Source organism: Phyllobates terribilis, unplaced genomic scaffold, assembly GCF_046119375.1.
Source record: "Phyllobates terribilis strain yellow unplaced genomic scaffold, ASM4611937v1 Scaffold_2__4_contigs__length_985480577, whole genome shotgun sequence".
NCBI classification, from domain to species: Eukaryota; Metazoa; Chordata; class Amphibia; order Anura; family Dendrobatidae; genus Phyllobates; species Phyllobates terribilis.
The window spans coordinates 657,719,286-657,742,626 of NW_027362762.1; the positions used below are offsets into that span (position 1 = coordinate 657,719,286).

The following is a 23,341-nucleotide window of genomic DNA, read 5'->3' on the forward strand; positions in this document are numbered from 1 at the left end:
AGCAGCGGCAGCAGCAGCGACTGGAACAGTGAGAAGATGGTCTTGTGGTGTCACAGAATATTCTGTGGCACTACAAGGCCCAGCACAGACACATCAGATGTGATCGCTCTGTAGAAATCCTCACCAAATGTGAGGGTCTGCAGGGCGGTCACAGGGTGATGATGGGGTGGTGACAGGTGGAGGTAATCTGATTGGAGCAATCATTGATGACATCGATCGCTCCAATCAGAGTACCTGAATACAGGTGACCAGGCGGTCACAGGGAGGTGTCACCCCTCTGTGACCCCCTGTGGTGCATGTTGTGCCCCAGCCATCTGATTGGTGACACTGATTGCACCAATCAGACATGGCTGGAGCAGAGCACGCACCACAGGGGGTCACAGAGGGGTGACACCTCCCTGTGACCGCCTGGTCACCTGTATTCAGGTACTCTGATTGGAGCGATCGATGTCATCATCGATCGCTCCAATCACAGCAGTCTGGGGGCTTGAATCACATTACAGGGGGTCATGGGGCGGTGACAGGCAGGTCACAAGCCGGTCACCGCCCCATGAACGCCCTGTCACCACGCGGTCGCGGTGCTACGATCGGTGAGATCGATGTGATCGGCGATCGCACCGATCATAGCAGTCCGGGGCCAGGGCTGGGGTGTCCTAGCAACAGTCTAGGATCGGTGCTCATAGGAGCACCGATCCTAGGCTGCAGATCACTGTTTCCGGCAATCACATTGCCGGAAACAGTGAGAAATGCTGTGATTGGCTGTTCAGATTTGAACAGCCAATCACAGCGATCGCTGGTGCGGGGGGGCGGTGACAGCCCCCGGGATGATGACGCCATCTACCAGGAGGTAAGATGGCACCGTAACTTTAATGCTGTCACCGCGACTTAAGTCGCGGTGCCGCATTAAAGATATGACGTACTAATACGGGTCTGGCTCTTAAGTCCCAGGGCACAGACGCGTATTAGTACGTCAGATGTTATTAAGGGGTTAAATAGTCTATAGCATGAAAATCCTGCTAACAGATTCCCTTTAAAACATCATATTTCCTTTTAAATGAGATAACCTTCTGTGATGTTATCAACAGAGTGAGTTATTCGTCACAAATGGACAATGACCCAAAGCATGCTGCCAAAATGGTAACAAAGTGGCTTAAGGATAACAAAGTCAATGTTTTGGAGTGGCCATCACAAAGCCCTGATCTCAATCCTATTGAAAATTTATGGGCAAAGCTGAAAAGGCAGGTGCGAGCAAGGCGACCTACATACCTGGATCAGTCACACCAGTTTTGTCAGGAGGAATGGACCCAAATTCCCACCAACTATTGTGAGAAGCTTGTGGAAGGATATCCCAAATGTTTGACCCAAGTCATTCAGTTTAAGGGCAATGGTACCAAATACTAATGAAATGTATGTAAACTTTTGACTTTGCAGTAAGTAATAAAATGCCTTAAAACACACTCTCGCTCTCATTATTCTGGCACTTGGCAAATATTAAAAATTATGGTAATCCTAATTGACCTAAAACGGGAAAGGTTTATTCTGATTTCAAGTCAGATATTGAGAAAAACATGCATATGTGTCTTTTTATATAGTGTATATAAACTTCTGGTTTCAACGGTATGTAATATGTTTGGCCAGCTTTAGAGTTTGTGTAGGGTGATGGAAAATTATATATCTATATGAGAATTCCCAATTTCATTTGCATGCAAACACTGGAGTACACATTTCTGTGGTTTTGGTGTTTCTTTGACACATGCACCAATGATCGGATGTGTGAACTTTTTGCATCTTGCACATTTTTGCAGAGTATATTTTGTTTGCATAAGGCATTTTAGTGCCCATTTTCATTGTGAATTTTCATGCAATTTTTTTTTATCACTGATGCAAAAGGGAAATGGGTTGTACAAATAGATTATAAATTTGTATTTTTATATATATCTAGCATACTATGCTCTTTGAAAACATTTACATTTTGGTATTATAGCAGCTTGCTTTGTGTGAAGTATATATTTTAAACACATTTGTAAAACCCGATTAAATACTGCATAGTCTCTGTTCCAGCATTTTTGGGAGTGCTGGCTCTTTGTGATGTAAATCATAACATCTGACTTCCAGGTCGTCCCTCTAGACTGCACACAGGAGGTAGTCCTCCTTGACCCATGCAGGAACAGGATCATTGAGAGGTTAAAAGGCCCCTCCCACCACCGCACTTCAGTGTTTTTTTCTGTCCCTACAGGGGATAGTCCCATGAAAGTTGCTCCTAGGGTGAAGATATCTTATCCTGTGGAACTTAATTTTATGGACTCTGCTGGGATCAGGGGGAAGGGGGTGGGAAGGGGTCACAGCCTTTCTTCCCCCTTGCAAGTAGTCCAGGGCTGACACCTCTCTGGGCAGAGGTCCGTCAGCGATCAGCCAATGAACATGCTATACATCACTATTATTTATGTCTGGGGCTGCAAATAGAGTTGTGACAAAATAAGGAAACACGGCATGAATAATATGGGAGATATGCATCCGGTCAGTAATGTAATGAATGACCTTAGCGTGGATTAGGGGGTCCAAGAAGCGATAGTTGCTCTTTGTGATTAAATTGCTGAGGAAATAGCTGGATAGCAGGTCTCCTGGTATAATTAGAGAGGAAATAAAAAGTTCCTGTTTCTTTCCAGTAGATGACAGTGCAGCCTAGCATTGAGAGACGGTGAAGCTTCTCACCATAGAAGGGAGCAAGGAAGCTTAGTTCTGTGTGTGTGAAAAGTGCATCTGTCAAAAAGTCAAAGTATTGCCCCCCCCCCCCCCCCAAGAGTTGTGGAGCCAAACCAAGGAAAGTCTGTACGCCTCAGAGAAGACGTGCCACATCAGAGACAACAAGAAGACTGTTGCTTGTATGTGACCCTCACAGTAGGACATAGAAGTTTGCAAAATTGCTCTACAAGCTAGAGCAATGCATTTCTGTCAATAGAATTGTCTGAGGATGCTGTGACAATCACCGAGAGTGTGTGCTGTGCTGCAATGAAAATGTATATCATATTATGGCTGTATTGTACAATATAACCACATTTTACCATTTACCTATTGTGTCTCCCCTATTTCCTCATATATTGTAAGCAGGGCCATCACTGATTTTGATATCTGAGTTATGCTTATTCTGTAATGTCTTTTGTGCCTGTACAAGTCCCCTTTAAAATTGAAAGTGCTGCGGAATATGTTTGGCGCTATAAAAATAAAAATCATTATTATTATTATGAAGCAGCTAAGAAAAGAGGGGATTGACAGCAGGCTGTGGAAATTCTTGCAAATGTAAGGGGGTATAGAACGGAGGATGTGATTCATCAATGTTCCACGGCACTTGCTACCGAATATCATCATCTGCTGAGCGAACCGAGTAAGTAGGAACTAAAAGATAGAGAAAGTGTTTCCAGAACTTGAAGGGGATGTCAGGTCAGGTGATAGCTGTGGTGTAATTGTGAGAGAAAGAGGATGCGTGAGCAGTGTAATGCACGAGTATCCAACCCAGGAGAGGAGTGACTGAGGAGTACCTAGATACCGGGACAAGCAAGACTTTGCCGGTCAAGACCCGAGGCCCAGACTACATTGGTCAAGGCCTGAAATCCGGACTTCATCAGTCAAGACCCGACATCCAGACTCCACAGGTCAAGCACCGAAAGTCAAACGCTGGTCTTTCGATGAGACAGGACGTCTGCTGTGCTGACAAGGAGACCCGCATGAACCTGTACAGGATGTGGGCAGAGGCCATGCTTCGGGGAATGAAGGCGGCTGGAACAAGAAACACATGGGGTGTTAAGTGACTCACATATGAGGGACTTGCGGCCTAGTGGGAAGTACCAGTATAACAATCAAAGGTGCTACAACAATGAAGGGCCTAGCATTGGAATTGGTGCTCAGTGAGCTAAGACAGGGAGACATCAATATTCATTTTAACTGTTGAATAACAAGACAGTGTATGCAAATAGAACCTAGGATAAAATATTGCATCAATCGTCAAAAAGTATTATACTGCTTTTATTGTCATTACTTCTAAGATAGTATTTACTTGTTTCTATATACCTGCATAACCATATGTTCCTATAGTTAGGCTTCCTTACTGTGGTAGAAATATAAGCAGCTCTGATTGACTACTTCCGCATCAGCATTATCTGCGTGGTTGCATCCTAGTAACCTGTTCACATTTGGCATAGTCTGAAGGATGCGACAATCCAGAGCAGAAATGGCAGATCAGTGAGTGACCAAGTCCACCAGGGGGAGCATTCCCCTGGGGGCTATGCTTAGCAACCTACCAAAACTTACGGAAAACAATTTGTTGCCATGGGACTGGGTGGGGCAACTGAGGAGCATGTTGCACATGAATCCCATGACACCTGCCTTACAAGCTGTAGCATCGGCGTCTCTGCCCCCTGACAGGCAGAGACGCCATCCCCCTTACTGACGCGCTCCTGGCCCGGCATCTTCCGGCTCTCCTGCTGCTGCTGCCGGCGCGCGCAGCTTCCCGGGCACTGCGCCGGAGGACTTCTCATATAGAAGGCACCTCCTCCAAAATGGAGGTGCCCGTGCAAGATTGTAGCTTTGTGTTCTAAACTCTGCTTCAGCCCTCAGGTCCCGCTGCTAGTCTGACTACCAGTCCAGTCTGCCAGCCTGACTACCAGTCCAGTCCTCCAGCCTGACTACCAGTCCAGTCCGCCAGCCTGACTACCTGTCTCCGTCAGCCAAGTGCACTCTCCAGCCCGACGGTCTGCCTACGGTCCAAACCCGCTAGTCTGTCTATGGGCCTGGCTTGCCTGCCTACCCGGAGATCCTACCAGTTACCTGCCGTGCCTACCAGCCAGCCTACCTGGAGGCTCCTACCAGTTACCTGCCGTGCCTACCAGCCAGCCTACCTGGAGGCTCCTGCCAGTTACCCGTGGGAGTCACCTGCTCTCATACAAGGACTGGCCCAGAGTAGCACCTTGTCCCTCTGCTCGGTCCTTCCCTGGTTCATGGAGTCGATTGAGCCACCGTGCGACCTTGGTCAGTCCGAGTTGATACCTAGTTACGCCCCTCCGGTCCCTCCTTGCACCGCAGCACAGAGGTTCCACCACCTGGATCCGTAACACGGGCAGAGTTGGCTCTGCTGATCTTAGATGGGGAGACCCGACAGACAGTTATGTTCCAACAACCCCAAGACTGTGATATGATAGACAAAGTGATTAGGATCCTAGAAGATATGCACAACGACACTACTGACTTGGATAAGTTACGCATACGCCTATTCCGTTGGGCTCAGAGGGAAGGAGAGACAGTGGCCCAGTATGTGAACCCTCTAGAGAAAGTAACGGCCTACATCACTAAGAAGACTCATGAAGAGAATCGGAGATTGAGACAACTGGACGAGATGCTGATGAGCTTGAGGGATCCCAATCTGAGGCCCTGAAGGAACTTCTACGCTATAACCCCAACATGAGCTTCCTGGAGTTCGGGGAGGAAGCTAGGGTTTGAGAACTGGAGGCACCAGCCATGACAGGTGTGGTCCAGAACCATTTATTATTATTATTTATTATTATACCACCATTTATTCCATGGCGCTTTACATGTGAAAAAGGAGTATACATAGCAAAAACAATTACAATAATCTTGAACAAAATGTGACAGCGACTGATAGAGGAGGAGCGAGGACCCTGCCCGAGAGGGCTCACAATCTACAAGGGATGAGTGAGGATACAGTAGGTGAGGGTAGGGTTCGTCGTGGAGCGGTATGGTGGAGCGATGGTTAATGCAGGTTGTAGGCTTGTCAGAAGAGGTGGGTCTTCAGGTTCCTTTTGAAGGTTTCCACGGTCGGCGAGAGTCTGATATGTTGGGGTAGAGAGTTCCAGAGTAGGGGGGATGCACGGGATAAATCTTGTATGCGATTGTGGAAGGAGGAGATAAGAGGGGAATAGAGAAGGAGATCTTGTGAGGATCGGAGGTTGCGTTCGGGTATGTACCGGGAGACTAAGTCAGAGATATATGGAGGAGACAGGTTGTGAATGGCTTTGTATGCAATTGGTTAGGGTTTTCAACTGGAGTCTCTGAGCAATGAGTAACCAGTGAAGAGATTGACAGAGAGGAGAGGCCAAGATATAGCGGAGGACAGGTGGATTAGTCGGGCAACAGAGTTTAGGATAGATTGGAGGGGTGCGAGAGTGTTGGAAGGGAGGCCACAGAGCAGGAGGTTGCAGTAGTCGAGGCGGGAGATGATGAGGGCGTGCACTAGTGTTTTTGAAGATTCAGGGTTGAGGAATGTGCGGATCCAGGAGTTATTTTTAAGTTGGAGTCGGCAGGAAGTGGAAAGGGATTGGATATGTAGTTTGAAGGAGAGTTCAGAGTCTAGGGTTACCCCAAGGCAGCGAGCTTGAGGGACTGAGAAGAGTGGACAGCCATTGAAGTTGATAGATAGGTCAGTTGGGGGGGGGTTGAATGAGATGGTGGAAAGATGATGAATTCTGTTTTGTCCATGTTAAGTTTTAGAAATCTAGCAGAGAAGAAGGATGAAATAGTGGACAGACATAGTGGAATTTTGGTTAGTAGGGAGGAGATATCGGGTCCAGAGAGGTACATCTGTGTGTCGTCGGCATAGAGGTGATAATGAAAGCCGTCAGACTCTATGAGCTGTCCCAGGCCTAAGGTGTAGATGGAGAAGAGTAGGGGTCCTAGAACTGAACCTTGGGGGAAACCGACAAATAGGGGGTGAGATGAGGAGGTGGTGTGTGAGTGGGAGACACTGAATGTCCGGTCTGTTAGGTACGAGGAGATCCAGGATAGGGCCAAGTCTGTGATTCCGAGAGATGAGAGAGTCCAGGAGGAGGAGGACAGAGTAGTGTCGCTGGGTTTGGCGGTTAGTAGGTCGTTGGTGACTTTAGTCAGTGCAGTTTCAGTAGAATGGTGCGGTCGGAAACCAGATTGTAGGCGGTCGAAGAGGGAGCAGGAGGAGAGGTGGGAGGACAGTTCACAAAGGACGTGTTGTTCCAGTAGTTTTGAGGCATAGGGGAGAAGGGATATGGGGTGATAGCTAGTCAGAGAGGATAGGTCAAGGGATGGATTTTTGAGAATGGGTGTGATCGAGGCATGTTTGAAGCATGAGGGGAAGATGGCAGTTGTTAGTGACAAGTTGAAAAGGTGGGCTAGAGTTGGGATGAAGATAGTGGTAAGGTTTGGGATAAGGTGGGACGGGATTGGGTCAAGTTCACAGGTGGTGAGGTGTGATTTGAAGAGTAAAGAGGAAAGTTGGTCTTCCGTAATGGTGGAGAAGTTGATTATGGAGGAGGAGGATTGAGTAGGTGTGGGGAGGGGCTGTGGGGACTTTAGGCAAAAGCTTTGTCTGATGGTATCAATCTTCTGCTTGAAGAATGAGGCAAAGTCTTTGGCTGAAATAAAAGGAGAGGGAGGAGGCACTGGGGGACGGAGGAGAAAATTGAAGGTGTAGAATAATTGTTTGGGGTTGTGAGACAGGGAGGATATGAGAGATGAGAAGTATGTGTGTTTTGCTACAGTGAGTGTGGACTTGAAGGTAGTGAGGGACTGTTTGAATGTGATGAAGTGCGCATTGGAGTGGGACCTTTTCCATCTCAGCAACCCTGGAGGCCCGTCGCAGTTCTTTAGTTAGGCTGGTGTGCCTGGGTTGTCTGTTGATTGTGCGAGCTTTGGTATGTGTGAGGGGGGCAACCGAATTGAGAGCTGCAGCTGTTGTGGTGTTGTATAAAGTGGCAGCAACATCTGCATCATGTAAGGAACTAATGTCTGTAAGAGGGAGAAGAGATTCAGAGAGTGAATGTAGGTCAAGGTGTTTAAGATTTCTGCGAGGGTGTGCATGTTTGTGGAGTGGGGATTGTTGCCCTGGAGAGGAGAGGGTAGAGAATGTAAGTAGGTTGTGGTCAGAAAGAGGGAGAGGTGATCTAGAGAGCTTAGATAGGGAACAGAGGCGGGTGAAGATGAGGTCCAGTGTGTGGCCGTCTTTGTGGGTAGCTGCGGAAGACCTCTGAGTAAGGCCGAAGGAGGAAGTGAGGGATAGAAGCTTAGAGACAGCTGAGAGGGAAGTGTCAATGGGGATGTGGAAGTCGCCCATAAGGATAGTGGGGATGTCAACAGAGAGGAAATGAAGTAGCCAGGTGGTGAAGTGGTCAAAGAAGGTGGTGGTTGATCCTGGAGGGCGATAAATGACAGCCAGTTGGAGGTTGGAGGGGGAGTAGATGCACACACAGTGCAACTCAAAAGAGGGGAAAGTAATGGAGGGCGGCAGTGGGATTTGGGTGAGGGAGCAGTTATCTGATAAGAGGAAATCTATTCCTCCACCATGCTTGCCGGTGGAGCTGGGGGTGTGGGAAAGGTGGAAACCACCATAAGAAAGTGCAGCAGGAGAGGCCGTGGTTGGAAAAGGTGAAGGATTAAGGGGGTGAGAGTGAAAACAAAGACAAACATTGTTTACTGTGACTTAGTATCCAGTTACCTTCAGTTTACTTCAGGTTCAATTCAGGATTAATTCATATTTCTCACACTTAAGAAATGGACACACTTAAGGTAATGGACACAGAGTAAAGTCTGACACAGACGCCATGAGTTAACGGCCTCTGAGCTGCCCAATGCCGATCCAGATTAGGTTTGGGACTTACGGCAAGAGATGCAAGAAATAAGGGGGGAAACTACGCAGCAACAGGGGATCTCCAGCCAATACCACAACGCTTAACACTGCGACCCGGTATGAGGAGAAGCCAGAGCAGAGGTACCCCCCACCCAGAGGCCAACAGCACCGGCCACACCTGAATAATGTGGGGTCGAATGCTGAACCTGTGGCGGAAGATGGGGAACGAAGACTCTGAAGACATCGTTTCTGAAAGACCCACTATCTGGGCTGAATTTAATGGGAGGAGAATCTGCTGTCTAATGTACACCAGGTCCCAGACAACCACCATGCCCGAAGAATACTTCCAATGGCAATTCCCGGACATTTCCCGCTCCAGGGAGGAACATACTATATGGCTGATAGCTGCCAACCAGCTGCCCATCCCTGTGGCAGAAGTAGTGTGGATGACAATACAAGTATGTGGAAAGGATCTGGGGAAGAAGGGGATTGTATTAGTGAAAAGCCCCAACAGTGTAGGACCTATCATGACTCTGGGGATGAATGTCCTAAGAGAAGTGGGGCAGTTCGTGGCAGGCAGATGGCGAGGGAGTAGCTGGGTCCTCTTGACTCGACACTGTCCAACTACGTCTCTGTACCTTGGAAAAGTGGTGGCGTCTCCCGAAGCTGCAGTGATGCTGCCATCAAGATAGACGGTACTCAACATGCAAGTCTGAGCCCACATGCCATTAGAGTGGGTGCAGCTACAGGTCAAATCCCCACAAGAAGGGAAAGAGATGCCGGGACCAATGGTCACTCGTACTTTGGTGACCTTACCCCAGAAGTGTGTGTTAGTGAGATGCATTGAACTGAGAGGGGAGTGCCTACAGCTGATCTCCAGGAAGGAAGTTGCTTGAGTGTATATGATGCCAGAGGATCTCATGCAGTCTGATGCCATAGAATTTACTCCAGTGAAAGGGAACTCGTGGACCCTGTTGGTGTCTCTTAACCCAAAGAAGAGTAGAGGTGAAACCAGAGCATCTTGGAGCAGATGAAAGCGAACCTGACAGAATTCTCCTCCAGGCAAGGAGGACAGGTAGAAGACCTGCTGAGGAGATATCAAGAGGTCTTTGCCCAACATGATGCCGACTTCTGGTGCACTAAGGCTATCATGCATGAAATCCCCAGGGGAAGTATGCCCCCCATCCGAGAAAGGTACAGTCAGATCACACGCCAAATGTACCAGGAGGTGAAAGACTTGGTGTCACACATGCTACGTAAATAGAGTGATACGCGAAAGCCAGAGCCCATGGGCTGCACCCATTGTATTGGTCAGGAAGGAAGGGACACTAATGTTCTATGTGGAATATCGGCGGTTAAACGCCTGCACCGTTCGAGACTCATTCTCTCTGCCGAGGATAGAAGAGTCCCTGTCCACCTTAAGAACAGCCAAGTACTTCTCCTCTCTTGATCTGGCCAGTGGCTACTGGCAGGTACCTATGGCTGCGCAAGTTCAGCCAAAGACTGCTTTCATCCTTCCCATGGTGTTATTTGAGTTCACCCAGATGCTGTTCGGGTTTCCATCAGGCGCCATGAACATTCCAGCGCCTGAAGGATAGGTGTCTAAGGGACCTACACTTCGAAGCAACACTAATATAACTCAACGACATTATCATCTACTCTGCCACCTTCGAAGAACATCTCGTCAGGCGTCGACAAGTGCAGGAGTGGCTTCAAAGGCATCAACTAAAGATAAAACCCCGCCTGAGAGAGATTGAGTGCTTGGGGCACATTTTCTCCAGTGAGGGGGTCTATCCCACAATGGAGAAGGTGGCTGCTGTATAAAAATAGCCTACACCCACAACACTGAGAGAGCTGAGAGCATTACTGGGCCTGTCTGAGTACTAATGAAGGTTCATCAAGGATTTTGCCAAGACTGTGGCACCACTACATGAATTATTGAGGGGAACACCCAGAGAGACCAAGTGTCAGTCAAGTCAGCGGGGCCCAGGACAGGAAGAGGCCTTCCGGGCCCTGAAGCTCACACTGACTAATATCCCCAGCCTGGCGTATGCAGACTTCTCCCTACCCTTTGTGCTATATACGGATGGAAGACTCTACGGTCTAGGAGCGATGTTGGCTCAGATCCAAGAAGGACATGAAGGGGTGATTGTGTATGACAGTCGGTCCTTGAAGGACTTGGAGAAGAATCCCAATAACTACAGTTCGTTCAAGATGGAGTTGCTAGCACTTGGTGTGGGCTATGATGGAAAAACTTGTAGAATACCTGTAAGGATCGGAAGTGTACAGTCATGGCCAAAAGTTTTGAGAATGACACCAAAATTATATTTTCACATGATCTGCTGGCCTCTGGTTTTTATTAGTGTTTGTCTGATGTTTATATCACATACAGAAATATAATTGCAATCATATTATGAGTACTAATAGGTTATATTGACAGTTAGAATGAGTTAATGCAGCAAGTCAATATTTGCAGTGTTGCCCCTTCTTCTTCAAGACCTCTGTAATTCTCCCTGGCATGCTCTCAATCAACTTTTGGACCAAATCCTGACTGATAGCAGTCCATTCTTGCATAATCAATTCTTGCATTTTCCAGAATTTGTTGGTTTTTGTTTGTCCACCCGTCTCTTGATGATTGACCACAAGTTCTCAATGGGATTAAGATCTGGGGAGTTTCCAGGCCATGGACCCAAATTCTCTATGTTTTGTTCCATGAGCCATTTAGTTATCACCTTTTCTTTATGGCAAGGTGCTCCATCATGCTGGAAAAGGCATTGTTGGGCGCCAAACTGCTCTTGGATGGTTGGGAGAAGATGCTCTTGGAGGACATTCTGGTACCATTCTTTATTCATGGCTGTGTTTTTAGGCAAGACTGTGAGTGAGCCGATTCCCTTGGCTCAGAAGCAACCCCACACATGAATGGTTTCAGGATGCTTTACAGTTGGCATGAGACAAGACTGGTGGTAGCGCTCACCTCTTCTTCTCCGAATAAGCTGTTTTCCAGATGTCCCAAACAATCGAAAAGGGGATTTATCAGAGAAAATGACTTTGCCCCAGTCCTCAGCAGTCCACTCCCTGTACCTTTTTCAGAATATCAGTCGGTCCCTGATGTTTTTTTCTGGAGAGAAGTGGCTTCTTTGCTTCCCTCCTTGAAACCAGCCCTTGCTCAAAGAGTCTCCGCCTCACAGTGCGTGCAGAAGCACTCACACCAGCCTGCTGCCATTCCTGAGCAAGCTCGGAACTGCTGGTAGTCCGATCCCGCAGCTGAAACAGTTTTAAGATACGGTCCTGGCGCTTGCTGGTCTTTCTTGGGCGCCCTGGAGCCTTTTTGACAACAATGGAAGCTCTCTCCTTGAAGTTCTTGATGATGCGATAGATTGTTGACTGAGGTGCAATCTTTGTAGCTGCGATACTCTTCCCTGTTAGGCCATTTTTGCGCAGTGCAATGATGGCTGCACGTGTTTCTTTAGAGATAACCATGGTTAACTGAAGAGAAACAATGATACCAAGAACCATCCTCCTTTTAAAGTGTCCAGTGATGTCATTCTTACTTAATCATGACTGATTGATCGCCAGCCCTGTCCTCATCAACACCCACACCTGTGTTAATGGATAAATCACTAAAACGATGTTAGCTGCTCCTTTTAAGGCAGGACTGCAATGATGTTGAAATGTGTTTTGGGGGTTAAAGTTCATTTTCTGGGCAAATATTGACTTTGCAAGTACAGTAATTGCTGTTAAGCTGATCACTCTTTGACATTCAGGAGTATATGCAAATTGCCATTACAAAAAATGAAGCAGTAAACTTTGGAAAAATTACTATTTGTCTCATTCTCAATACTTTTGGCCATGACTGTATGTGCAAACTGATAACATTCCTCTCGCCCAGAGGTGGGTTGCGCGAATGTCCAAATTACGATACAAGATATCCTACTGGTTGAAGGCTGAGAATACATATGCAGATGCACTGTCTAGGGTAACTCAAGAACGCACAATTCGTGACACAGATGAAGAGTTGGAAGGGAACGAGACTCCAGAATTCAAGCTCTTTGTGACAGTCTTATTAGCTGCTCTTGAGTCAGGAGAGGAACCTCAATCCACTCTGATACCTGGACGCCCAATAGACGAATGGGTGCAGTTACAGCAGTCTAATTCCAAGCTGGCCGAGTTGTGAAAGTGGGTCACCCTAAGTCAGAAAACCAGCAGGGAAAAGAGAGGGGCCTTATCAATCAATGCTCTACAAATACTAGGACCGTGGGAAAGACTCCTCAAGAAGAACGGTTTACTATACCGATGTATGCAGATGCCCCGAGAATTCAGCACCACATGGCAGGTGGTGATACCAGAAGGGATGGCACTGAGCTTAGCAAAAGGGACAAAATGGGCACGCACTTTGGAACAGAAAGGACCTTCGAGTGGCTGCAGCGACTAATGTATTGGCCTCAATTACGCTGAGCGGTGGAGGAAGTTTGCCAAAGGTGCCGACAGTGTGAGCTGACCAAACTCCCAGAACAAAGGGCCCTCATCCAAGTGATCCGAACTTCTGCAACACTGGAGGTACTGATGATCGACTACTTGGTGACTGGTGCGTCCCATAATGGCTACGAGTACTGTCTAGCAATGACTGATCACTTCACCAAGTTTGCAGTTGTGACTCCAACTAGTGATTAGACGGCTAAGGTGGCAGCCAGAGCAATATGCCGAGACTTTATTCATATGTACAAGTGCCCAAAGAGAATACACTCCAACCAGAGAGCCTGCTTTCATGGAAGAATCATGGAGGAATTGCACCGACTCTATGACACTGACAAGTCCCAAATGACACCATTCCTTCTGTAAGGGAATGGGGCCTGTGAGCTAGTGTGGGTGTAAAACAATCAAGTCCATGCCACCACCGGGTACATGCCATACATGTTGCTATTTGGTTGGAATGGCAGAGATCCCTGAATTAGAGCTGAATCTTGAGGAACATTGTGCAAGGTGCAATCCAAGCATCTGGGTCCGAGAACATAGACATTGGCTACAGACACTGAGATGACTAGTGGAGCAGAAATTTTGGGAACTGGATTATCCAGATGTAACCTCAGTGCAGGAAGCGTCACTCCAGCCGGGAGATCAGGTGTTGGTGCGAGCCAAGCATCTTAAAAACAAGTTAGTTTAGCGCTGGGAGGCAGTACCTCACTGAGTGACGAGAAGGGTTCACCCTGATAACCCAGTGTATGAAGTTCGACCCGAAAGGAAAGGAATAGGCCCCTAGTAAGGTGTTACACCAGAACATGCTCTGTCCCCGCTTTTCGGAAGAAAAAGAAAATAAAAGGAACAGCAAAATGCTGAATCAGGAAAGACTGCTAGCGATGAGGATGAGTAGTTTGCCGTGCCGATGGAACCCTGTGAGGTGGCGCTGCTGCCTTTGCCAGAATTGGAGAAGGAGTCTGAAATTAAAGCTTCGTGTGAAGCACCCTAAGTCTTGAGTGTCCCTGAAAAGTCCCTGCAAGAGGAACCTCGTAAAACTAAATGCACCAACACCGGTGTTCCTATACAAGATATGCGCAAGACGAGTTCATTTGGCAACGTATGATACAAAAGACAGATGAGTGTGCTCTGTTGCTGGCAGCAATAGGACCACCCCTGAAGAATATCAAGACATGTGAGGGCCCTTCTCGCCCGAGGACTGGCAAGTTTAAAGGAAGGAGGAATGTAAGGGGGTGGAGAATGGATGATGTGGTTCATCAACGTTCCACGGCACTTGCTACTGAATATTGTCATCTGCTTACGAACCGAGTAGGCAGGAACCTAAAAGATAGAGGAAGTGTTTCTAGCGGGATGAACTTGAAGGGGACGCTGGGTCAGGTGATAGCGGTGGTGCAGTTGTCAAATATAAAAGGCCGGAGTGGTGAGGCGGGAAGGCAGTCAGTATCAGCATGCAATACAGAGAGGACGCGTGAGCAGTGTAAGGCACTAGTATCTAACCCAGGAGCAGAGCGACCGAGGAGTGGCTTGATACAGGGACAGGCGAGATGTCGTTGGTCAAGCACCGAAGCCCAGACATCGACGGTTAAGACCCAAGTCCCAGATTCCCGTGGTCAAGACCAGAAGCCCAGACTTCATCAGCCAAGACCTGACATCCAAACTTCGAAGGTCGAACGATGGTCTTTGGAAGAGACAGAACGTCTGCCATGCTGACGAGGAGACCCGAGTGGCCGTGCTTCGGGGAACGAAGGCAGCCGGAAAGAGGAACACACAGGGTTCTAAGTGACTCATATATGAGGGGCGGCCTAGCGGAAAGTACCGGTGACCCACATTAGTGCTAGTATAACAATTGGAGAGCATACGATAACGACAGCCCTAGCATTAGGAGTGGCGTCCAGTGAGCTAAGACATCAATATTCATTTAACTGTTGAATAACAAGACAGTGTATGCAAATAGAACCTAGGATAAAATATTGCATTAAGCGTCAATGTATTATACCGCTTATATTGCCATTATTTCTAAGATTGTGTTTACTTGTTTCCATATACCTGCATAACCATATGTTCCTATAGTTAGACTTCCTTTCTGTGGTAGAAAAATAAACAGCTTTGATTGGCTACTTCCGCATCAGCATTATCAGTGTTGTTGCATCCTAGTAAGCTGTTCACACAACTGCAAGCCCACTGTTATTGCAAATGTCAACTATCTGCCTTCGTTCAAGCCAAGCCATTGCATTCTGTTTGTTTTTACCATGAACACATCTCTTAAGATTCTGTAGTCATCAAGCTTGTTGTCTCATCATAAGTAAATCTTTTTATTAAAGGGGGTTGTCTAGTACTTTATATTGATGGCCTATCCTTAGGATAGGTCATCAATATCAGATTGGTGTGGATGCTACACTTGGCACCCCTGTCAATAAGCTTTTCCCTATCACATTTGGCTGCCAAAGGCACCAAAAACAGCTGATTGGCGGGGGGTGTTGGGTGTTGCACTTTCACCAATCTGATATTGATAACCTATACTAAGGATAGGCTATCAATTTAAAGTAATATGTAACTATGTAATAGACAATCCCTTTAACTGTTTTCTGTGTACAGTGGCTTGCGAAAGTATTCACCCCCATTGGCATTTTTCGTGTTTTTCTACCTCACAGCCTGGAATTTCACTGTTTTCTTTTGAGGGTTTGCATCATTTCATGTAAAGATCATACATATAACTGTGAACATATGTTTTTCTTTTTTTGTCAAGCAAACAGCAAATAGGACAAAAGAAATGAAAACTTCAGTTTGCCAGTGTACCATCCCTTGTTGACGACACACATGTGGTGAAACATGTTGTGGGGACTCGTGCTATGAGTGCAAATTGTCCTATTCTGCCATATGAATGATGGCACCCCGGGGTGTCACCAAGTAAATATATAAGTTTATTGCTATGACAAAACTGAAGGCGGATTAAGGACAAGATTTTATACCCTTATGTATTTTAATACAATTAATAAATAAAAGCTAAGTTTTATGGCTTGTTAGAGAGGGGTTTTGTTGGTGTTCTCCCCATTTTGTAAACAAAAACAATAAATTGGACAAAATAATTTAAAACTTCAGTGTGCATAACTATTCACGCCCCCAATGTCAGTTCTTTGTAGCGCCTCCTTTTGTGGAAATTAAAGCTGCAAGTCTCTTTGGATAAGTCTCTATGAGATTTCCACATCTTGCCACTGTGATTTTTGCCCATTCTTCAAGGTAAAAATGCTCCTGCTCCTACAAGTTAGTTGGTTTACTCTGGTGAACAGCAATCTTCAATTCTGACCACAGACTAAGCTTTGGATTAAGGTCTGGGCTTTGACTACGCTGCTCCAAAACATTTACACATTTCCCATAAAACCACTTGAGTATTGCTTTATCAGTATGCTTTGGGTCATTGTCTTGTTGAAAAGTGAACCTCCAACCCAGTCTCAAATCACTGACAGATTGAAACAGGTTTTGCTCAAGAATATCCCTGTATTTCACACAAACCATCTTGCCTTTGACGATGACCATTTTCCCGGTCCCTGTTACCAAAAACATCCCCACAGCATGATGCTGCCACCACCATGTTTAACTGTGGGGATGGTGTTCTTGGGGTGATAAGCTGTGTTGGTTTGGGGCCAGACAAAGCATTTACCTTGGTGACCAAAAAGTTCAATTTTGGTCTCATCTGGACACAGCACATTCCCCCATATGTTTGGGGAGTCTCCCACATGTCTTTTGGCAAACTCAAAACGAGCCTTACAATTTTTGTGTGTAAGTAAAGGCTTTTTTTCTGGCAACTGTTCTATAAAGGCCACCTCAATGGAGTGTACAGCTTATTGTGGTCGTATGGACAGATACTCCAGTGTCTGCTTGGGAACTCTGCAGCTCCTTCAGGATTACCTTTGGTCTCTGTGCTGCCTCTCTGATTAATGCCCTCCTTGCCTGGAATAAGAGTTTTGGTGGGCGGCCCTCTCTTGGTAGGTTTGTTGTGGTACCATGTTCTTTCCATTTGATGAAAATGGATTTGATGGTGATCCAAGGGATCATCAGAGATTGGGATTTTTTTTATAACACAATCCGGATTTGTACTTCTCAAATACTAAAGGCCCCGTCACACATAACGAGATCACTAGCGAGATCATTGATACGTCACGGTTTTCGTGACGCAATAGCGATCTCGCTAGCGATCTCGTTACGTCTGACAGGTAGCAACGATCAGGCCCCTGCTGTGAGATTGCTGATCGTTACAAAGCTTCCTGGACCATTCCTGGGTCGTTGCGCTCCCGCTGGGCAGTGTGCATCGCTGTATTTGACACCTTATCAACGACCTCGTTAGCGATTCAGAACTGAGACACATAGGCGTGCATAAATTGGACTTTTCCGCGCCCCTCGTCCCCGATTGGTGGTCGCTACTGCGTCCTTGTTTTTCGGATCCCACCAGCGTTCTCCGACTGTGACTCCACTTTGAAGAAATCAGACATCTTTAGCAAGGTAGGTATTGTTTGGGGTCTCAAATGAGTTTTGATTTTTAATTAATTTATAGGACATCTACCAATTATCTGCTATCATTGCTCTTCAGGGAGGGAGGGCTTGGCTTCTATCTGTATATATATATGCTTTTGCATGGGCAGATATTTTAGGGGTCTCGTGCACACACACCCACACAGCACGTTTTCTGACACGCTGTCCTGGCCAACCGCTTCAGAATTTTTCACACGCCAATTAACATGAAGCTTAAATCAATAGACTCTGTTGTTTTGGCCTGTTGCACGCTTCACAACTTTCATCGTCGACGTGATGCAATTACGTACTGTCCGCCTGGCTTCGTGGACTCTGTGGACCTAGCCAATGGGGAAGTGGAGCTCGGTGAATGGCGTGCAAACGATCCTGCAATTGCAGGCCTTCGACCAGTGGGACATGGCAGAAACACCCATGATGCGAAGACCTGCCACGACAACTACTGCCAGTATTTTAACGGTCCTGGTGCTGTTCCTTGGCAGCATCAGAATCTATAGTGGGCAACTATTCATGTTTCTACACTACTGACATTTCTGTAGTGATGTGTCTAATAAACTGTGTGTTCTACTATGCAAAAGCTTTGTTTCTCATTCTTTCAGTAGTAGCAGTAGTCACCGCAGTAAGCAGTCCATATATATATATATACCTATGTATACACATGCGTATACAGATACATACATACATACATACACACATATACATTCGTGTACTCGTATGTAAACAGATTCATCCATGTACTCATACATATCTTTAAATGTACATAAATATATATACACACACTCATATACACATACGTATACAGATAACTATATGTACACATACATACTATCAAACATACAGATATGCATACACATAAATGGCCATTTACATCTCTATAAATATATCCATATAAATATATGGACATCCATACATCTGTACAGGAACAATGCACACACCAGTGTTCCCGTCTGACCAGAGACGCAGTAGCGATCCCATCTGACTGGAGACGCAGTAGCGATCCCGTCTGGTGGGGGGTCTTGTGTTAAACCAAGGCCGCCCAATCAGAACGCAGTAGCGTCCACCAATCGGAGATGAGGGGGCGCGGAAAAGTAATTTTATGCACGCCTTTGTGACACAGTACAGTCCCTATCAAGGTGTGGATCGTTGAAATAGCTGCTGTGTGAAAGCGTCCCAACGACCGCCGAGATCGTTAGTTAGATCGCTGGGGCGGCCGAAATCGTTGGGAAGTTCTGCATGTTAGATAGCTCCCCAGCGATCACGAAACGACTCTCCAGCGATCCCAAAACCGTGACATAATAACGATCTCGCTAGCGATCTCGTTATGTGTGATGGGGCCTTTAATCCCTGACTTGTTTGGCTATCTCCTTGGCATTCATGATGTTGTTTGGTTAGTGATGCCTCTAGCTTAATGGTGTTGCAGACTTTGTGGCCTTTCAGAAAAGGTGTGTATATACTGACAAACCATGTGACACTTAGATTGCACACAGGTGGACTTCATTTCACTAAGCATGTGATTTATGAAGGTAATTGCTAACACCAGATATTTTTAGGGGCTTCATTGCAAAAGGGGTGAATACATATGTACATGCCAATTTTTATTTATTATATCCCATAAATTTAATTTTTGCCTATACTTTTCTCACTTCACTTCCCCAACTTAAACTATTTAGTGCTGATGCATCACATACAAATCAGATTAAAAAATATTTAAACATAGGTCGTAATGTAAAAAAAAAAAAATAGGTAAAAAGGTAAAAAGCCAAGGGGGTGAATGCTTTCGCAAGTCACTGTATGTCTGCATTCCCTTTGTCATCCCTAACTGAGAAAACCACTCTACCACCAAGTGCCACTATATTCTATTTATTCAAAGTAGCGCAATCCAAATACTATTTCCATAGACATTGGCCTAAAAGAAACTTTAGATGCTGGACATCTTAAAATGTCATCTTTATCAATTTTTAAGAAAAAAATCACACCTTGACACAAAATTGTATGAACTCAAAATATGTTATTCACTTTAAATATTGTGTGGAAATTGCCCAGGCTACATGAGGTGCAAAATGTACAAAACCAGTGGCAGCAAAAGGGTTAAGGAATTAATTATATTTTTCCTACTTGTTTTCAAAGTACCTGAAAGAATTTTGTAATCTAACCTTAGTGGAAAAAATGTAGGAGGCTCAGATCTTTGATAACAGAATCTTAATGACATTGACATTTTGATAAAATGTTTTAGCGATAAGATAGTAAGAGTTCTCTGAGTATATAAAGTGGTCATAGCTGTGCAAGTCTGAACAGAAGTGGAACTTTATCCACCAACATGAAGTGTTTAATTCTTGCTTTCATTTGCCTCCACCTCTCAGAGGGGATTGTTAAGTAAGTATAAGCCGCATAATAATAATAATAATAATGCTTTAAAGTTTTATTTTTTTTGTACATACACTAATTATAAAGCTACGCAAATCAACACAACATGTCGCTCTTATCCATTTGGAAAATATTTAATGTTAATGTTAGTTATATTTAAATCCTTGGCAAAAAACGAAATTCTAATTTTTTTTGTACTTTTATTATTTTACATTCTTTTTTTTCCTCCTTCTTCTGATCTATACTATGAATTGTAAGACTCAAGAAAAGACATTGCATCATATTAACTGGTTAATTATGAAAAATATTGCATCACTATATACTACGCTTTAATTATCGACTACTTCCGGACCACCCATAGTCGATAAACGTCTAGGCAGTCTGCGTTTTACTCCCAAGTGTCTTTCTAAAACATTACTGCATAGTAGAGCAGCTGCATGACATTGTGCAGCTGTGAGAGCCGGAGTTGACTGTCAGACACAACCAAACTCCTTTTAAAGAAGGCAGAGACAGTTTGTTACCGTTTCTGCCTTCCCAATCACTGTATATATAGTGCTGAAAAAGTGCTGTGCACTCAGTATATAGGAGTCACTAATGTCGCCTCCTCTTCCAGACTTAGCGGTCATATGAATACAGGATTTAGGGAGGGCACAGGAGCTACAGGGTCGTAAGAAACCCAATCATCTCTGCTATGCAGCCAAAAGGCTGAATTACCACTGTAAATGGAGCTAATATACCAGCCTCAGTTACAAAGGAAATTGGCTACTAAAAAAAAAGTATTTAAATGTTGAAATGCCCCCCTAAAGATCTTTTATGACATTATGGTGACACAATGTGTAAATTAAATGAAATATAATTAAATAAATACATAAATAAAAAGAAAAAAAACCTGTATAAATAAAAGAGGCCTTTAATAATCCAAACTGATGTTTCTAGCCACACCTACATTGAGAAAAAAAAAAAAACGTGTCTGATATATATTACTAATTGTTCTGGAAAGGTGAACACATTTTAAAATGTATTTCAGTGGTCCTTTGTTGTCATTAAAAAAATAAATAAATGAAAAAAATATAAAAAACAGAAACATAACTTCTTTATTTTCACACCGAAATCGCTCAATATCAGCAATAAAATAAAAAAGAAAATAACATAAAAATTAGGCTCCGTGTATCACAAAAAAGATGCAAAAATTACTTGAATATCCAAATGATAAACATTTTACAGCACTTTAAGTTGCATGTATGGAAAAATCTCAAAAATGTGCCTGTCATGAACAAGAGTGAATGGCCTGACCTTGAACTGGTTAAAAGAACTGTTTTAGATCAGAACCAAAACAACACAATTCTTTTTAAAGGGGTTATCTGGGACTTTTTTTCCTTCTACAATGTGCCTAAGTTGCTAACTACCTGCCTCTAGTGCCTGGCACCGATTTCTGCCAGCACAGAGCGGTTACAGACCACTCCTGCCGGCGATCCAGTGGCTTCCGCTGACATCACTTTGACAAAGTAGTGGCTTCTTTCCTTCCTAACTGCAGGAGTGGGCAGTCAATCAGCATGACACCAGTAGTCACGCCCAGAAGAAGAGCCACTCTATTGGCACGGAGCAGCTGAATCGTTGGCAGGAGCAATCAGTGACTGCTCTGAGCTGGGTACAACAGGCAGGTTGTTGGTACTGTTAGCAACTACATGCCTGTTAGTTTTTACGCACGTAGTGAAAAAAAATATCCTGGATAACCTCTTTAAGGGCTGTGTCTGACATGCCAACTCAACACCATTGAAGGGGGTCCTCCAAATATAAGCTGCTTTTGCCCCCTTTGAAACCCTATTTGAAAACCTGCAATTCTAGATGTGACTATAATTTACCTCAATATATTCTACCATGAAAATATCAGAATTTTACTTTTGTTACTTTTCACTGCCAAATGATGCTTCGGTTGATTGTTCAAACTCTCCCAACTCTCCCATACACAGTATCGCTCACTTGGCTGACACTCTGCTCCCCAATGTACTATATGAGAAAGCCACTGGCATGACAAATTGGATGGCGCCTTATCTTTGGGAGAGCAATGCGATCGGCAGTCTGAAATCAGGCATGCGCAATCGACATCTCATTCAACCATGAGACGGCAGGCGCCCCTATACACTTTAGACCGTTGGACAAACCCATCAATATCGGCATTAGTCTAATGTGTATGGGGGCCTTCAGAGCATGTGGACATCATAACACTGGGTCCCACACTTGGGACTCCTTCATTTTAGCCAGAGCAAAGGGATACTTTGAAAGAATGGCCCTTGCTTTGGTGGAGTAGGTCTGTCCATGTATTACATTGTTTACCATTCAGATTAAAGGCTACCGTGTAAATATACCTTCCATTTTCTCCACTGATACTAACCAAACACATTTAATTTTTAAATAGTTTGCCCTTATTTGAAAGTAGTTCTCTAATAACTTCTGGACTTAATCCCTTTGTGACCGGGAAATTTTTCATTTCTGCGTTTCACCTCTTCCAAAAGCAAAACCTTTTTTTATGTTGACATAGCCATAGGAGAGCTATTTTTTGTCAGGACAAGTTGTAGTTTTAAATTACACTTTTCAGTTTACTATGTTATGTACTGGAATATGGGAAAAAATGCCAAAGAATTCCGCCACTGTTTTTTGGGTTTTGTTCTTATGGTGATATTTCTGGTCACTACGATGACGGCAATACCAAACATGTAAAGGTTTTTTTTAGTGGGGTAAAAAAATCTTAATTTAGTAATGAAAAATTGGATTTACATTGCAATTATCTGAAATCTGTAACATTTTGATTATTTCCATTGGTGAGGTATACTCAATGTTTGATAGATTCTTATTGAATTATTTTGTGGAAATGCAGCAACAAAAAGAATGCAAATCTGGCGTTTTAATTTTTTTCTCTTTACAGCTTTTACTATATAGGATATTTAATTTCATAATTTACAGATTGGAATTTTATTGAGGCGCCAATAACAAATATATCTACAGCATATTTTTTTTTATTTTTAAATGGGGGGAATAGGAGTGAAATTAAAATGTTTGTATATTTCTAACAATTTTTTAAAAAAACTTTCTTAGTTTCTTTGGGGGACTTAAACTGCGTTGGTTTGATCACTTGATCTATATAACCTACATATATAATCTATATAATTATTACATGGGTGAGGATACAGTAGGTGAGGGTAGAGCTGGTCGTGCAGCGGTATTGGTGGAGTGGTGGTTACTGCAGGTTGTAGGCTTGTCGGAAGAGGTGGGTCTTCGGGCTCTTTTTGAAGGTTTCCACGGTCGACGAGAGTCTGATGTGTTGGGGTAGAGAGTTCCAAAGTAGGGGGGAAGCACGGGAGAAATCTTGTATGCGAT

At 44.7% G+C, this 23,341-nt stretch overlaps 1 protein-coding gene across 2 annotated transcripts in view; it reads left to right on the forward strand.

Moving 5' to 3' along the window:
• LOC141223046 (gastricsin-like) overlaps positions 1-23,341 on the forward strand; it is a 488,086-nt gene that overhangs the window by 453,720 nt on the left and 11,025 nt on the right. Inside the window, exon 1 of one of the 2 annotated variants that reach the window (XM_073666749.1) lies at positions 19,835-19,975. The exons of the other annotated variant lie outside the window; for it this stretch is intronic. Coding sequence (XP_073522850.1) covers positions 19,920-19,975 — 56 coding nt within the window. The 5' untranslated portion in view covers positions 19,835-19,919. Of the gene's footprint in view, positions 1-19,834; positions 19,976-23,341 lie in introns of those variants that run through there. 2 annotated transcript variants of the gene reach the window in all.